This window comes from Prunus avium, chromosome 2 (assembly GCF_965620075.1).
Source record: "Prunus avium chromosome 2, drPruAviu1.hap1.1, whole genome shotgun sequence".
In the NCBI taxonomy this organism is placed as follows: domain Eukaryota; kingdom Viridiplantae; phylum Streptophyta; class Magnoliopsida; order Rosales; family Rosaceae; genus Prunus; species Prunus avium.
This window is the reverse complement of record NC_142285.1, coordinates 30,115,235-30,132,495: the sequence shown is the minus strand read 5'-3', so window position 1 is coordinate 30,132,495 and position 17,261 is coordinate 30,115,235. Positions and strand designations below refer to the sequence as shown.

The window sequence follows — 17,261 nt, the reverse complement described above, 5'->3', positions numbered from 1 at the left end:
CTTTTGTTTTTACTTAGTATTTTTTTTAAGTTGCTACACTTGTACTATGTGAACAAGGTAGATGACAAAATTGCTGCACGCTTGTTTTTTACCAAATATATATTCTTCTGTTCATAATGGATTACAAAATAGACGAACAACATTGGTACAAATTGAAACGTTTAGAGTTTACATTGCTTATGTTAAAAACTAAATATAAATTGAAGATTACAAGTTCGTATTGCTCCAAATTAAAATTAGGCATACCAACTTAAACCTTGTAGGCCGGAAACAGTACCCGCCCTCTTTGCTGTAGTTATTTGGTTCACAATAAATGGCTAGTTGGAAACCTTCCTTGTGAGGCTGTAATTGTAATTATGTTTCCATAGTTACATCTAACTGTTGGGAAAATGGCTCACCTAAGGATACAAGGTTGGTTTTGGCGCTGAAAGGAAGATTTTGAATCTGCCTAAAAGCGACCGGTCGCTAGGCATTTGCGACCGGTCGTTTTGAAGCAGATTCGAAGTCTGGAGCAACATCAACGAGCGACCGGTCGCCAGTTCTTTGCGACCGGTCGCAGGAAGCTAGCGACCGGTCGCTTAGCATTTGCGACCGGTCGTTTAGAAGCAGATTCAAGGTCTGGAGGAAAAACCAAAAGCGACCGGTCGCCAGTTCCTGGCGACCGGTCGTCCCAGTCGTGCTGTGACGATTTCTTACGCGTTTTCAACAGTGTTTTCAATGGCTATCGCTTTCCACAAGATTTCAGAGGCTTAGTGGGTCACTTCTGAGTTAAATGAACGTTGACTACCTGCTGGATAGTTGGGAGAGCACTCATGGCTAATTGGTTATCTTATTTCAAAGATATCACTCTCCATTTTCTGGTGTAAGTGGGAGGTGGCTGAGTTGGATTCTATTTACCTACTTGATCTGACATTTAGTCTAAGTGGTGACTAAAGGGAAGAACGTGGAGGACAAGCTGATATCTTATCTCTTGTCTATTGGCTTGTGTAGGAAATGGGGTGAAGTAAGATAACACAAGAGGAGAAAACAAGTTGAATAATTGTAAGTGGAAGAAGCTGGTATTCCAAGTTGAGTTAGAGCTGAAGTTTTAGTAGTGTGTTCAGAAAAACTAAGGGGAGAGCAAGAGAGTTCTCTAAGTGTATCAAGGTGTTGAGCAAGGGTGTGAGAGAAACAGATTGTGAGGGTAGTGTTCTAAGGGGGTTTCCTTTGTAAACCAAAGTTGTAACCTATCTTCATTAGTGAAATTTCTCAAGGTGATCACCAAAGAGGATGTAGGCAATTTGCTGAACCTCTATAAACACTTGTGTCATTTGTGCTTGGTTAATTTCTGTGTGTGTGTGTAAGACTCATCCATCATTGAGTTCTTTGTCCAAAGTCCATCAACAACAAGATCTTAAAAGGGCAGCGAGTTAGTCATTAATTCTCAACAAGTGGTATCAGAGCTGTGTTTGGCAGCTGGAGCTAGTTCTTCTCTTGGAGTGCTAGTGTGTTGAAGATGGCAAGTGACATGGAAGCTGAGAGTGGTAGCAGTTCACAGCATATGAAGCCACCACAGGCAGCAAGTATGAAGGTGGAGTTAAAGCCTTTCACAGGGAAGGAGAACTTCACTCTTTGGCAACGAAGGATGAAGTCAGCTCTTACACAACAACAGCTCCATGTAGTGTTGGTTGGCAAGGAGAAGAAGCCAGCAAGCATGACGGATGATGAGTGGGGAGTTCTTGACGAGTTAGCCAGAGGAGCTATCGAAAACTATCTCTCCGATGAGGTGCTCATCAACGTGATAAAGGATACAGCGAAGCAAACATGGGAGAAGCTCGAAGAGATGTTTGCAGGGAAATCGTTGTCCAACAAACTCTTCCTCAAGGAAGAACTCCTGAATCTTAAGATGGAGGAGGGAGGAAATCTAATGGAACATCTAAGTAGTTTCAATAGATGTGTTGCTGACTTGCAGAGAATGGATGTGAATTATAGTCCGGAGGATAAGGCTCTCATGTTGTTGACATCCTTACCTTCGTCCTATAAACACTTCCGAACCACTCTTATGTTCGGAAAGGTTACTCTTGATTTTGAGCCTGTGGTGCAAGACATCATGACACACCATAGGATGACTCAACGTTCGGGAGAAAACTCTCAAGGTGAAGGTCTAGTTGCAAAGACCGGAGAGAGAGGTCGTTCAAAGAGGCGTGAAGGCAAGAAAGGCAATAGAGGAAGGTCCAAATCCAAGGCGAAAGATGGTTGTTTCGAGTGTGGGTCAAAGGAGCATTGGAAAAAGAATTGCCCCATATGGAAGGAGAAGAAGAACAAAGGGAAGAATGCAGCAAACACAGCGGAGGATGTCACGGAAAGTGATGGTGAGCTTTTGTGTGTTAATAGCAATGTTAAAACAAATGCATTGGCTAATTCTTCAAGGTGTTCCTCTTCCGATTGGATTTTGGATTCCGGATGCTCATATCATATGTGCTCAAACAAGGAGTGGTTTGACACGTATGAGAAAGAAGATAGCAGTGAAGTGATGATGGGGGATGGCTCAATGTGTAGAGTCAAAGGAACCGGTACAATCAAGGTAAAGATGCATGATGGGGCTGTTAGGACGCTTGGAATGGTAAGGCACATTCCAAAGTTGCGTAAGAATCTCATTTCCCTTGGAACTCTTGATAAGAATGGTTATTCATTCAAAGCAAATGGAGGGAAACTCATAGTCTCAAAAGGTTCACTTGTGATCATGAAGGGTGAGATTCAACCTAATTGTCTATATAGGTTGTGTGGTACAACAATCATAGGTGGAGCAGCTGTATCTACAAGCAAGGACTCGGAAGATGAAACTCAGCTTTGGCATTTGAGGCTAGGGCACATGAGTGAGAGGGGCATGCAGGAACTACACAACAGAAAATTGTTGAAAGGTGTTCAAAGTTGCAAGCTTGAGTTCTGCAGATTTTGTACCATGGGAAAGCAATCAAAAATAGCTTTCAAGCAGCGAAACAAAGAGGAAGAAAGCACGGGTGTGCTAGATTATATTCACACGGATGTATGGGGGCCATCACCGGTTAAATCGAAGGGTGGAGCTCGCTATTTTGTGACTTTCTTGGATGATTTTTCCAGGAAGGTTTGGGTCTACTTCATGAAGGAGAAATCTGAGGTCTTCACCAAATTCAAAGAGTGGAAGGCGGAAGTAGAGAACCTAACCGGAAGAAAGATCAAGATCCTAAAGAGTGACAATGGTGGTGAATATAAGGACAGCAAGTTCCTTGAGTTTTGCAAAAGTGAAGGCATTAAGAGGCACTTTACCGTGAAAAAGACACCCCAACAAAATGGAGCTGCGGAGAGGATGAACCGAACTCTCATGGAGCGTGAGAGATGTATGAGAATTCATGCAGGGTTGCCCGAATCTTTTTGGGCAGAAACGGTTAACCACGCTGCCTATTTGGTTAACCGATCGCCTTCAAGAAATCTTGAGTTCAAGTGTGCAGAGGAGGTATGGTCTAAAAGGTCAATCGATTATTCGAATCTTAAGGTGTTTGGGTGCAGTGCATATGCACTTATTCCTAGTGATGAAAGATCCAAGTTGAAGCCAAAGTCTCTTGAATGTATTTTCATTGGATTTGAGAGTGGTGTGAAGGGCTACAAGCTGTGGGATCCAGTGAACCACAAGAAGATACTCAGCAGAAATGTTGTGTTTGATGAGAAGACCATACCTATGAACAAAGTCAAGAATTCAGAGGCAAAGGAGGATGTTGTTGAGAAAGAAACAACCTTTGAAGTTCCACTCGAGAAGGTGTCAAGAAAGACTACTCAGAAACAGCCAACTGAAGACGTTCAGGAGGAGGTGGAGTCCGACATTGAAGAGGAAGAAGCTGGGCAGCATCAACAACACACTCAAGAAGAAGAAGAGGCTCAAGAACAGGTGGAGCCATCATCTATAGCTCGGTCCAGGCCCAAGAGAACCATCAAACCACCTCAAAGGTTTGGATGGGAGATGGATGCAGTTCACTATGCCCTAAATGCTAGTGAAGAAGAACCAACCACGTTCCAAGAAGCTGTTGAGAACAAGGAACGGGAAAGTTGGATGGAAGCTATGATGCAAGAGATGGAATCTCTACACCAAAACTCAGTTTGGGAGTTAGTTCCTAAACCCAAAGGTCGCAAGGTTATTGGCTGCAAATGGGTGTTTAGGAAGAAAGAAGAAATGCATGAGAAGGGTGCCACCTTATTCAAAGCTCGGTTGGTGGCAAAAGGATTCTTGCAAAAGGAGGGAGTTGATTATGATGAAATCTTCTCTCCGGTGGTGAAACATACTTCTATACGACTACTACTCTCCATAGTAGCACAAGAGGACATGGAGGTGGAGCAAATGGATGTGAAGACTGCTTTCCTTCATGGTGAATTGGAGGAAGACATCTACATGAGCCAACCTCAAGGGTTCATTGAAGCAGGGAAGGAAAATCTGGTTTGCAGGTTGAAGAAGTCTTTGTATGGACTGAAACAATCTCCAAGGCAGTGGAACAAGTGCTTCGATTCTTACATGATGAAGATTGGGTATAGAAGATGTGAATCTGATTGTTGTGTGTACTCTCATGCATTCAAGGATGGTAACTTCATCCTTTTGCTTCTTTATGTTGATGACATGCTAATTGCATGTAAGGACATGTCAAAAATCCAGAATTTGAAGACATTACTTGGAAGGGAGTTTGACATGAAGGATCTTGGTGCTGCACAAAAGATCCTAGGAATGGAGATAAGGAGAGACAGAAAGGAAGGCAAGTTGTGGCTGTCACAAAGCAAGTATATTTCCAAGGTACTTGAAAGGTTTAATATGATGGATTGCAAACCGGTGTCTACTCCTTTGGCGGAGCATTTTAAGTTAAGTGCAAAAGAATGTCCTTCTACGAATGTGGAGAAGGAGGAAATGAGTAAAGTTCCATATGCAAGCTTGGTAGGGTGTCTCATGTATGCAATGGTGTGCACACGCCCCGACTTAGCCCAAGCCGTTAGTGTGGTGTCAAGGTATATGGCGAATCCTGGAAGGCAACATTGGACAGCAGCAAAATGGATTCTCAGGTACTTGAAGGGCACCAAAAGGCTTGGGATATTGTTTGAAAGACAACAAGGAAAGGCATGTGTGTCGGGGTATGTAGATTCTGATTATGCAGGAGATCTAGACAAGAGGAGATCCACCACAGGATATGTCTTCACTTGTGGTGGAGGACCGATTAGTTGGAGAGCAGTGTTACAATCGGTTAGTGCCTTGTCTACTACGGAAGCGGAGTATATGGCTTTAACGGAAGCTTCAAAAGAAGCGGTATGGCTGAAGAGATTGGCAAAGGAATTCGGGATAGCTCAAGACTTGGTGGTGATTCTAAGTGACAGTCAAAGTGCTATTTGCTTAGTGAAGAATCAAGTGTTCCATGGGAGGTCCAAACACATTGATGTGAGATACCACCGGATAAGGGATTGGGTGAATGATGGAGACATCACAATAATGAAGGTTCATACAAATGAGAACGCTTCAGATTGCCTAACAAAGCCAGTCACAACAGCTAAGTTCAAGCATTGTTTGAGCTTGCTCAATCTTGTTACATGCTAAAGATTGAGGTGGAGTTCTTGAGAGTTATTAGGACGATTCTCAAGACATTACAGATGTCCTAGAAGGCAATGATGTCCACAAGGAGTATTAGGCTCGCCATGGTGGAGATTGTTGGGAAAATGGCTCACCTAAGGATACAAGGTTGGTTTTGGCGCTGAAAGGAAGATTTTGAATCTGCCTAAAAGCGACCGGTCGCTAGGCATTTGCGACCGGTCGTTTTGAAGCAGATTCGAAGTCTGGAGCAACATCAACGAGCGACCGGTCGCCAGTTCTTTGCGACCGGTCGCAGGAAGCTAGCGACCGGTCGCTTAGCATTTGCGACCGGTCGTTTAGAAGCAGATTCAAGGTCTGGAGGAAAAACCAAAAGCGACCGGTCGCCAGTTCCTGGCGACCGGTCGTCCCAGTCGTGCTGTGACGATTTCTTACGCGTTTTCAACAGTGTTTTCAATGGCTATCGCTTTCCACAAGATTTCAGAGGCTTAGTGGGTCACTTCTGAGTTAAATGAACGTTGACTACCTGCTGGATAGTTGGGAGAGCACTCATGGCTAATTGGTTATCTTATTTCAAAGATATCACTCTCCATTTTCTGGTGTAAGTGGGAGGTGGCTGAGTTGGATTCTATTTACCTACTTGATCTGACATTTAGTCTAAGTGGTGACTAAAGGGAAGAACGTGGAGGACAAGCTGATATCTTATCTCTTGTCTATTGGCTTGTGTAGGAAATGGGGTGAAGTAAGATAACACAAGAGGAGAAAACAAGTTGAATAATTGTAAGTGGAAGAAGCTGGTATTCCAAGTTGAGTTAGAGCTGAAGTTTTAGTAGTGTGTTCAGAAAAACTAAGGGGAGAGCAAGAGAGTTCTCTAAGTGTATCAAGGTGTTGAGCAAGGGTGTGAGAGAAACAGATTGTGAGGGTAGTGTTCTAAGGGGGTTTCCTTTGTAAACCAAAGTTGTAACCTATCTTCATTAGTGAAATTTCTCAAGGTGATCACCAAAGAGGATGTAGGCAATTTGCTGAACCTCTATAAACACTTGTGTCATTTGTGCTTGGTTAATTTCTGTGTGTGTGTGTAAGACTCATCCATCATTGAGTTCTTTGTCCAAAGTCCATCAACAACAAGATCTTAAAAGGGCAGTGAGTTAGTCATTAATTCTCAACACTAACAACTGATAATGAGGTGGATTGGGGGCTTTTATGATTTTAGTCATTATTTTATTATTGGGATAGCAGTTTTCAAATTTTTTTTATTCACATTTCCATATTTTAAGGATTTGTGTTTGTTTCCTGTTGACATCCAATGTTATGGATTGGTATAGATAGAAATAGGTCACTTAAGCAGGAACGTGTGTAATTATTTTGAGCTGGTTTTTGACATCTGGCGATTATGGAAGATATGAAGTAACGTACTGTTGAATGCTAGCCTTTCTTTCTCTTTTTATTATTTATTTTATTTTAATAAGTCTGTTAATGGTAGTCTTACTGTTACTGACCCTGAAGAGTTGTTTGTGTGCATGGTAAAGACGCTATAAGGCAGTATAACATTTAGAATCCAGTTCAGGGGGTTTCTGCTGAGTGAGTTGAGCTGGAGCTGTCTGAGTTCAAGGATTGCTGTGTTAACGTGCAATGCTGCATGGTGTGAGCAATCAGAGGCAACAGCGATCGGGTGGGTGTGTGTGGAGATGATATTTGAGCTTTACTATTGTCAGGCTGTGTGCAATACTGCATATAAGTTTCATTGCAGAGGCTGTGACAGTTTGGAGAGGGCTGGCTGAAGATTGCGGTCGAGTTCATTGTAACGTTCTCATAGACGTCTGGAGCGGTCTGCGTCTGGATGCCCAGTTGGAATTCAGAGTGTATGAAAAAGAGCATCTTTAATGAAATTGCTCATAGGCGTAATAAAGTTGCTCATGATGTAGCATCTTGAAATGGTGAAAATATTGTAAGCTCCTGGGTGGATTGTAAATCCTCCTTACTGGCTGGTTAATGCCTTGATTGAAGCTTGAAATTGTACCAAGGCCTTCATATATTTCCGTATTTAATGAACTCCTATCGGTTGGCCATTAGAAAAAAGCAAGACAATTTTATAAGAGGTCAAGTTGGATCAACTAGCTCTTAGTTTCATGGCAGTTTTCTTCTTAATGTTAAAAAGAGATCCCAAGTATATCCAATCTCTTACTGTTGATTGAAAAAAGGGTAAGCTACTATTTGAACGAAATTTATTTTGAACTATATACAATCCAAGATACAAAAACTGAAGCAAAGCAAATGGTGTTAGTAGCCCTCTAAAAAATATATATCACCCTGAAAAAGCTCAAGGCAGCAAGGGTGAAGTTTAGGCCAATTGAAGATGTAACCTTTGTCATAAAAAGGGATGATCAGGTCTGTAATTATAGTAATTATTAGTTCAACCTAACATGTTTTAGAAACATGGACTTGAAGCTTATACAGTTTTGTGTGGAAGATGAGACACCTTTTGGAGCAGTTTTGTTTTTGTATTACATCTGCAATTACATTCTTAACATCTATTTGCTGTAAAGACCAGACAGAGATAGCAGCGCAAGTGGCTTTGCAGCTGAAGATTCAAGATCTAAGTCTTCAACTCTGAGTGCAATGAAAACAAGAGCATGACTCTTTCTTTATTTAATTCTAAATGGAAATAATGTTCATTACAATCAATTCACAAGAACTGCTCTGCAGTCTTTTAACAACAATAACAGAACTAATTAGTAACTCAAACTTTATGTTAAACTGTAACACTAGCTAACTTATTTGTTCAGTTCATCACTTGATATAATGACTGAAATTTACATTCTGTCTGTTAAGAATCATGAGTTGAACGAGCTTAAAGCTTACGACATGAGAGACTTAATGGTTCCAATGACTGAGAAAACAAGGACAACGACTCCAAGTACAGTTGAACTGCCCGTCCAGAGGTCCTTGAAGTAAACTCGTTTCAGGGTTGCCACATGACGGTTCCAAAAATTCTCATAGTGCATATTAAGCTGTTCACAGATATCAAAATAGCAGGATTTATCGTCCATGATCTGCTCGCAAAGTCTATTAACCAGCTTCGCCACTGCTTCGTTGCTGCCTAGCGTGTTATGAATAACTTTGTTCCCAACCAGCAAATTCACATCATCCACAGTGTCCACCAGCTGATCCATAAGCAAAAAGTAATTGCAGATATAAGGTTTGTCCGGGTACGAAAACTGCTCCAAGGCCATGATGTTCCGAACAACGCATTCTGTCTCATCCTTGACACAAAATGGCGTAAGCTTCAAGTCCATATTTCTAAAACATGCCAAGTTGAACTTACATTTAGTGGCCTCATCTTTCTCTATGATTAAGGGTCCATCTTTAAGTGCCCTAAACTTCACCCCTGATGCCCTCAGCTTCTTTGCAGCATATATATTTTTGACAGGAGCACTATTATGTTCACAATCCATTTTTTTGTCAGGACATAGAAAATTCCTAACCAAATCGGTGAAATGTTTTGGTTTTACTCTATTCTTGACAGATTTCCCCTTATTATAATCTTTGAAGAACTCAAAGGTAAGCTCAAGCAGGGGATCATAATCAGCAGGTTCAGCTTCGTCATCAGCAGATTTGGCTTCGTCAATCTCTATGGAGTGTTCATTGCAAGGTATCCGCCAGGAGCAAGGCAAGCAGCACAGGAAGTCATTGGTACTACTATGAGTCTGTTCTTGTACTTCTTTGCTGGGTTGGAAACTGCGAGAGACAGGCACAGCAAAGTCATGATATAGTTCTTGAAGAAGAGAATAAGGAAGCTGATTTTCAAACAGTATCAAGTCCTGCTCTACAGCTTTCCTCAGCCATGGTGATCTCAATATATAATCATTTTTATGATTTTCTGTTTCGTAGAAGTTCGTTAAAAAGAGCTCGATGATGAAGCAGGCATCAACCACAATTATGTCTGCAGGGTCTATGTCAAGCTCAATGGTCCCTGCATAACAACGAAGAATATTTTCTTGACGAGTCTTGATAAATTGCTTTAGTTTATCCTTACTCTTCTTACAACGTGCAAGAAAATTCTCATAATATATCTTTTTATGGGTTTCCATGTCCTTCAGTTCTGGTTTTCCATAGTGGAAAGGGCCTATTGATAGTAATTGAGGAGTGTATGCTGCTTCATTTACATTGCGGAGTTTGCTGGGGACCCTGTAGATACACCACTTGTCTGGCTGGTCCAACACTCGTACCTTGACATGGCATTCTTCTTCATTCACAGTTTTCATGGCGATTTCTGACATAGTCTTTGTCCTTCTGAAAATGGAACTACAATCAGTAAGAAGGGAATCGATAGTCTTGAACCTTAACATTTAGCTGTAACAAATGTTCTATTAGCAGAACTCATTTTAAAACTGCTGCTAAGTATGTTCTATTAACAAATGTACAGCATTTGTTTGATAAACTGAGCTGGCTCCTATTTTGTTTCGTATTCATAACTGTATCAGGGTGATGATTTTGGTTCTCCAAAATCTCCCTTAAATAACCTCATGCACTCCTCATGTGGGGGAAGTAATATTTAGAGAGGAAAATGTTGGATGAACATATTTCAATATGGTCATAATTTGTGATGTCATCAAATTTGTGCTTTCTTCTCACCTTAGCGACCTCAAGCGATATTTTTGGCTTCCAGTCATGCAGAAAAAATTGGGCCTGATAAGGATAAAAGAAAGAAGTTAGAACATATAGGTAGAGGACATAACTATTTTCATCCAACTTAGAACATGGTAAGTGCTTTCTTGAACTATCTCACAAGTAAACACACACAGAGGATATATATACACCTCAAAAAAATGGCTGCAGCTGTCTCTAGTTTCCGAAAACAGCATATGGTAAGATGAAAGTCATACCTGCTGAGATTGAGAGACTTAGAGGTGTATAAGTTGGGAGGATGTTGGGCGTCATGTTTAGTATTATGCTTTGGACCATTGTACTCCGCAATCTCTTCATGTTTACTATTCTGCTTTGGACTACTGTACTCCACATTCTCGCCAACCGTCGACATCTTTTCGTCCCTTTGTTTTCTATCCTTTTCTGGTCATTGTTAGAAATTCAAACCGTCTATAATTACAACATTCCGTTTATAAAAAGTAATTTAACGGGTAAGTGCTCTTAACCATGGTCTTAAATATCGATAATATCCCCGATATTATCCCGATAATATCTGATTTTTGGGGGTCCGATATTTTAACAACTAACCATATAGTTATCGTCAATATATCGATATTATCCCGATATTATCCCGATAATATCGGAAAGATATTTTCAACACTTTTATGAATGATTTGGTCAATATATCGAGATATTATCGATAATATCCCGATATGAAACTCAAAAAATGTAGAGAACTGAAGTAGCTCATTGAACTGATTTGGGCACTCTACGGAAGCATGTCTCCTAGAGTAATACAAAAGTAGCTCATTGAGCTAATAAACAAAGCATGTCTAGCCGACAGAATGCTCACATGCTTTTACAAAATAGATAAAATATAAAACTTAGCTTTGGATTCTTGGCTTGGTTTACAAAATGGATAAAATATAAAACTCACCAACGTTTTTTCAACTTACATTACTTACCCTACCATTCAACCACTCACCTGCTTTTACTTACCCTACCATGGCAGTAGGCGGGCAGGACCAGGAATTGGTGCCATTGGGAAGAACTATACTCGTAGAGAAAGAGGCAAGGGGACATTGTCAAGTCAAGAAGATGACTCGTTATCTATAACTTCGGACTCTGTTGGAGTAGGAAGTAGTAACTATGGTTATACTCATAACCAACCATTTCCCTACCCTTCATATCTCATTCCTGTTGGGATGGAATCAAGTGACACATGGAAAGAATCCGAGACTCAATCTTCAAATGATTTTGCTTATGGACAACGTCAACCAATCTCGGATCCATATGGGTGGCATGTTAACAATTACATGGAAAACTATTTTGGGGATTTATCATTTGATGACTACTCTTCAAAATATACTTACTCTACACATAGAGATGATGAAGATAGTGAAAATTTTGAACCTCATAGGAACTCTATGTGGTACTAAGTCACTCATGTATCTTACCATGCAATGTATAAAGTGTAAAATATTGTAGTAATTCATTATATATAAATGATTATGGTGTGTTTAATCTTCTTTCATTAATTACTACATATTTCTACACTTACGGTGTTTGCCAGCTCGCTATATAATCAACTTAAATAAATTAAATCCATCATGCAATGCATTTCCTTCCAATTTTTTGTGATAAACTAATAGATAATTGACTAAATAAACATCCTACAAAGTTTCAATAAAAATTTCCAAGTTTTTCTTACAATTTCCGTGGTTTTTATTCAATTTTTTCCGATACCGATAATATCCCGATATTTCCTGCGATATTTCCGTATTTTTTGACTTCCGATACTTCCGATACCTCCGATATTTAAGACCATGCTCTTAACTACTTGAGCTATATAGGGCACTTGCTAGATCTCCGAAAAATACTTAATATATCCCAAAATCCCAAAGGAATTGTTAACTAGGAACACTCAATGATCTCTAGCAGCTAAAAGGCAAAAAAAAAAAGAAAAGAAAAAAGAGTAGGAAGTCAAGATTTAAATAAGAAATTTATTCAAGGAAGCAATATCTCTCTTACATCTGTTTTTGCATTTCCTATTTCCAGGCCCAAGAACCTATTAGACTGACTTCAAAATCGAAATTAAAATACTTTTGCAAGCAATGTTGTTCACTGACCAAGGTGTAAGTAGAAACAGAAGTCAAGTTTACAAATTAATTGAATAAATATGGAGGAAATCAAACCTGCAAGTTTTATCTGTTGAGGTTCTTGAGTCGACTACCACAGTGGTGTAGTAGGGTTTAGGGCTTATATGGGCGATAAATGTTGTTATGATTTTTGATAAATGTTGTTATGTTATATGGGCGATAAATGTTGTTATGTTTTATATGGGCGATAAATGTTGTTATGTTTTTCGCACTCAAATAATATTCATGGAGTTTTAAGGTTTAGGGCTTTTTCTTGCAAGCCCAATAGTATTTTTTTAGGGGTCAAGGAAAGCCCAATTTTCTAGGCAATAACCTCTCCATTGTCTGATGTTTCTTCTGTGCGTGTCTGTGCCTAGCTAGGGTTTCGACAATTACCCAAAACAACAGCGAGCGAGTTTAGCTACGTTGAATAACAACGTCCAATTTTCTAGGCAAGAAACTCATTCTCTTTCTCTCTATCTGTGTCGGTGCCTCATTCTCTTTCTCTCTCTGTGCCTAGGGTTTTTCACAGGTACCCAACACATTCTCTCTTTGTTTTTGCCAAGGGTTTCAACAAGTACCCAAACCAACATTAGCAACAGAGAGCTTAATTACAATGAGTAACCACGTCAATGGCGTGGAGGATCCAAGCGTCCACCGCATGGTTATCGACAAGTCTACCCCTGCGTCTGACGAAGATAGCCCAGTTGATTACAGCATTCTCCGCATGCCCTTTCTTAGACGCATCAGTATCTTTCTTTCTTTCTTTCTTCTTATTTTTCCTTTTTGTTTGCCTTCTCATGAATTTACTGAAAAGAAATTTTCCTCTTCTTATTTCGTTTGAGTTATATATGATTATGCGAAATTTCCTTTTCTTCTTCATTCCAGTAATGATTACTACTATGATAATTATGAAATAGATCGAATAAGCTTTCTTACTTATGAGTCTTTGCATTGTTTTTCACAGCAACAGATTTGCAAGAAGCTTGGCCGGTGTTGCAATCTGCTTTAGAAGAGTATGACATTTCATGTGCATTGGATGTGGTATGTTATAATAAATGCTGGTTTGATATTTGTTGACTTTTGTAAATATGAACTATGGATCAGTGGTTTTTTTTTCTTCAAACTATGTAAGATTTTGTGTTCATATTGAGTTCTTTTAGTTATGTACATGTTAAGTTGTTTTTTTTAAATCATGGTTAGGATCGGTATTTCATCACATTCACGACAACCAGGGCTAAGGACCCATATGCTATTCTCAAGTCTAGATATCTTCTTCGACTTTTGTCAGCAGCAGTTCCTGCACTTCAGGTACCAATGTCAAATCTTTTGTTATTCTTTCTTATCGGTAACGTCTCAGTTATTATTCAAGTTCAATTGATTTCAATCTCAAGCATGCCAATTATATTTGTTGGACGGTTCAATCAAAATTTTATGTCCAATTTACCTATCCTTTTCATCTATGTATTAAACTTTTGATTTAAGTGCGCAACATTTTGATCCAGGCAGTAAAAGTACTGAATGGAATTCCATGTCACCTCATCTACACTGGGTATCATATAGGTGGGCTTTGCAAAAAATTTGGGATAAAGATGGTTGGTATTTCTTAAGTTTCCTTCCATTTTTGTTTCGTATAATCATTTTTGTTCTTTTAAGCATTCGTCTTTAGTTATGATGCAGGACCTTTAAATTTAAGGAGTACCATAGCATGGCATTTAGAGTTGTTGTTTGACCTTAGAAAGGTTTAGAATTGGTTAGGGTGTAGTGATACAACAACTAATGTGACAATAATACGAGGAATATGGGCCTTCCGGTGTTATGCTCTCTATGCCATGAAGAGTCTGACAAAGTGCTCTCTCTAACGCTGGACATAAGCAAAAGCTCAATTATATATATATATATATATATATATATATATATATTTAATATATTGTATTGTGTATGTGTGTGCGTGCAGGATAAATATGTTTCCAGGAAGAAAGTACTCATGACTCTTCCGGTGCAGGTAAATAAAAGTGCTCTAGATCACGCTTTTTTCTGCTTGTCATTTCTGTTTTTTTTTCTTTGTTAACAATGTAATTGGGATGCAGGCACTTGAAAAACTGACAGGCTGTGACATTTATCTCCGCCCATCTGTTAGTGTTTCTTTCTACTTTTGATGGTTGTATTTGTAAATTTATTTTATCTGGTCTTCCCACATGCCCAGGTGGAATGGGAAGAGAAAGATGACTTCTAATGATTTTTAACTTGCTTGTAAATGAATAGGATGACCTGGTTGCCGTTATGGGTCCAGTTCAAGGATTGGAGCTTGTCGGAAGGATTGTGAAAGACTGCATTGTTCATAATGTACCTCCGGCACCCCGTGTCAAGAGGCTTAGAACTTATGCTCAAACGATTAAGGGAGTTGAGGCATTGAGGTTATGATGAGTAATCTGGGGGTTGAGAATTAATGTTGGGCTCTGCCGCTCCAGTTGTGGTCGCTTAGTCCATTAGTTTACACTATACTACAGATGGATGCATCAGATTCTGCATTTAAGAAATATATATCATCTACTTGTTGAGATGCTTAATTTGTGTTTAAATGTAATGACGTGTTTAATTCCTTCACTAATCAATATCATCTACGTAAAGTAGAGTTTTATTATCTATTTGCATTCAAAGAATATTGAAGATATATATGATCAGATAGAAAAAGAAAAAGGAAAGGAAAGAAAAGAAAATAATTTTGCGGATTGTATTAAGCAAGGACAAACATATCATCGCATATGGCAGTGCGGTGGGTTGGATTTGGTGTGGATTTGGAACACATGCTGAAAAGACCTTTGCTGGGTTCAATATTTCAAATAGAAAACTGTCTTCTTCTTTTTTTGTTTTTTTGTTTTAAGAACAGCCAAAACAAAAAACTATTAGGACAAATCTGGGCTTCTATGAATCGCTTTTGGAGCAAATCTTTTTTTTGGTACGTGCACAACCAAACTGGATATCCAAAAGAGCAAGTGAGGAGCTATACTATCCCAAGCCGCCAAACTGGATATCCAAAAGAGCAAGTGAGGAGCTATACTATCCCAAGCCGCCAAACTGGGCAAGTTAGGAGCTACTATCCAAAAACAAACTGGGATATAAAAAAGGGCAAGCCAGGAGCTACTATCCCAAAACAAACTGGATATTCAAAAGGGCAAGTGAGGAGCTATACTATCCCAAGCCACCAATCTGGATATCCAAAAGGGCAAGTCAGGACCTACTATCCCAAAACAAACTGGGATATAAAAAAGGGCAAGCCAGGAGCTACTATCCCAAAACAAACTGGATATTCAAAAGGGCAAGTGAGGAGCTATACTATCCCAAGCCGCCAATCTTGATATCCAAAAGGGCAAGTCAGGACCTACTATCCCAAAACAAACTGGGATATCAAAAAGGGAAAGTAAGGACCTATTATCCCAAAACAATAAGGAAAAAGAAGAACCTTATCACAGAGCTATTATATATACAGTCCTCTCTGCCCCCATTGTGTTCCAGGTTTAAGACAGTGCACACACATCAAGCTTCTCGATCATATCTTTTCAATTTTTGCTTCTTTTTCTTTCTCACTTCACATTCATAGTTTGTGATTTTACGTACAATGGACTAACAAGGAGGAGAACCACTACATTTACCTGGACAAGAATCACCATCATTCTACAAAAAACTTGAAGATGTGGATCTATTATTCATAGATGATCTAAACGGTGGTAGAACGGTTGTTGAGGGTCAGGTAGAAGTCAGTGATGATAACGTGGTTGGCGATGATCCCAATCACGGTCAAGGAGTAGCAACCAATGATGGTAACGTGGTTGGCGACGATCATGGTCAGGGACAGGGAGTACCAGCCAATGATGGTAACAAGGTTCGCGACAATCAACTCACGGGAGGAAGGCTGGAGACAGTCGGGTATGTATCCTGACAAATTTTAAGTATTATTTTATTATTTTTCATTTGTCTTATAAATGTTTAATTCTATATATGTTTTCTATAAAAATAAATAAGACAACCTTTCTTAAACAGTTCTTAATGATTTTCAGGGAGTGCTACAAGTTGGTTGTGGTGCGTAAAGGGCATAATGACGAAGTTATTGAAGTGAACAAGTTTGGGAATGTGGCATCCATAAAGAACCAGGTTGAAAATTTACTACGGATAAGTGCAATCCAGCAAGTCCTATTCTTCAACCGCCAATATCTCGAAGAAGATTCGCTTATAATTGAGAGCATTGAAGGGCTTGCATCCAACTCACGCATTGAGCTCTTTGAGTTCTATTGGAAGATTGGTAACCGTTAGCTACCTATGATTAGCTTGGTGGCTGCTAGCTGTGATTGGCTAGTGGTTGTCTCACTTCCTTATTTTAGGGGATGTGTTGTAATTAATAGTTTTTCCTATAATTATGGGTTAAAGTTAAGGGTTGGTGTGTGTTGGCAGACAGCCCCTAAACTGACCACGTGTGTGTGTTGGTAGACAGCCCCTAGAGTGGCCACACCAGCTTATGCATATATATACCTCTGTAACCGTGGAAACATAATATAATGAGAAATTACATTCTCTCTGTCATTTTCAATATGGTATCAGAGCAGGAACCTTAACAGGCCTGTCTCCATTTTCTTTTCCTTCGTTCCTTCTGTACATTCTATTCAATAATGGCAGAAGATAATCCTTTTGGCTCTGAAACTGAAAGCTTCACAGCACCTCGTTCTAGTTTTCCAGAAGCTGAAGTCAACCCAAACCAACGATTGTGCTCTGTGTTGTTAAATGAGTTTAACTATCTTCCATGGTCTAGAGCAGTATCTCTTGCCCTTGGAGGAAGATCCAAACTTGGATTTATTAATGGAAGCATTGAGGCACCTGACGCCTCATCTCCGAAGTATGAAGCATGGCTG

At 39.6% G+C, this 17,261-nt stretch overlaps 2 protein-coding genes across 2 annotated transcripts; one reads left to right on the top strand and one right to left on the bottom strand.

Annotated features, from left to right (window-relative positions):
• Nucleotides 1-7,361: 7,361 nt before the first annotated feature.
• LOC110761523 (UPF0481 protein At3g47200-like) lies at nucleotides 7,362-10,017 on the bottom strand. Its single transcript, XM_021964005.2, has one exon. The coding sequence runs from the start codon at nucleotides 9,919-9,921 to the stop codon at nucleotides 8,431-8,433; it is 1,491 nt and encodes a 496-aa protein (XP_021819697.2). The 5' UTR covers nucleotides 9,922-10,017; the 3' UTR covers nucleotides 7,362-8,430.
• A 2,883-nt stretch (nucleotides 10,018-12,900) lies between these two features.
• LOC148296823 (KRR1 small subunit processome component homolog) lies at nucleotides 12,901-14,788 on the top strand. Its single transcript, XM_088248217.1, has 7 exons — nucleotides 12,901-13,106; nucleotides 13,325-13,401; nucleotides 13,561-13,668; nucleotides 13,863-13,952; nucleotides 14,315-14,362; nucleotides 14,448-14,492; nucleotides 14,623-14,788. The coding sequence occupies exons 1-7, from the start codon at nucleotides 12,974-12,976 to the stop codon at nucleotides 14,779-14,781; spliced, it is 660 nt and encodes a 219-aa protein (XP_088104343.1). The 5' UTR covers nucleotides 12,901-12,973; the 3' UTR covers nucleotides 14,782-14,788.
• The last annotated feature ends 2,473 nt before the right edge of the window (nucleotides 14,789-17,261 follow it).

Excerpts from the sequence above, each read along its gene's own strand:
- LOC110761523 (XM_021964005.2), bottom strand. The coding sequence starts at position 9,921 with ATGTTAAGGTTCAAGACTATCGATTCCCTTCTTACTGATTGTAGTTCC.
- LOC148296823 (XM_088248217.1), top strand. The coding sequence starts at position 12,974 with ATGAGTAACCACGTCAATGGCGTGGAGGATCCAAGCGTCCACCGCATG. Across the intron at positions 13,107-13,324 it reads GCCCTTTCTTAGACGCATCA|CAACAGATTTGCAAGAAGCT; the intron begins GTATCTTTCTTT and ends TGTTTTTCACAG. Across the intron at positions 14,363-14,447 it reads TCATGACTCTTCCGGTGCAG|GCACTTGAAAAACTGACAGG; the intron begins GTAAATAAAAGT and ends ATTGGGATGCAG.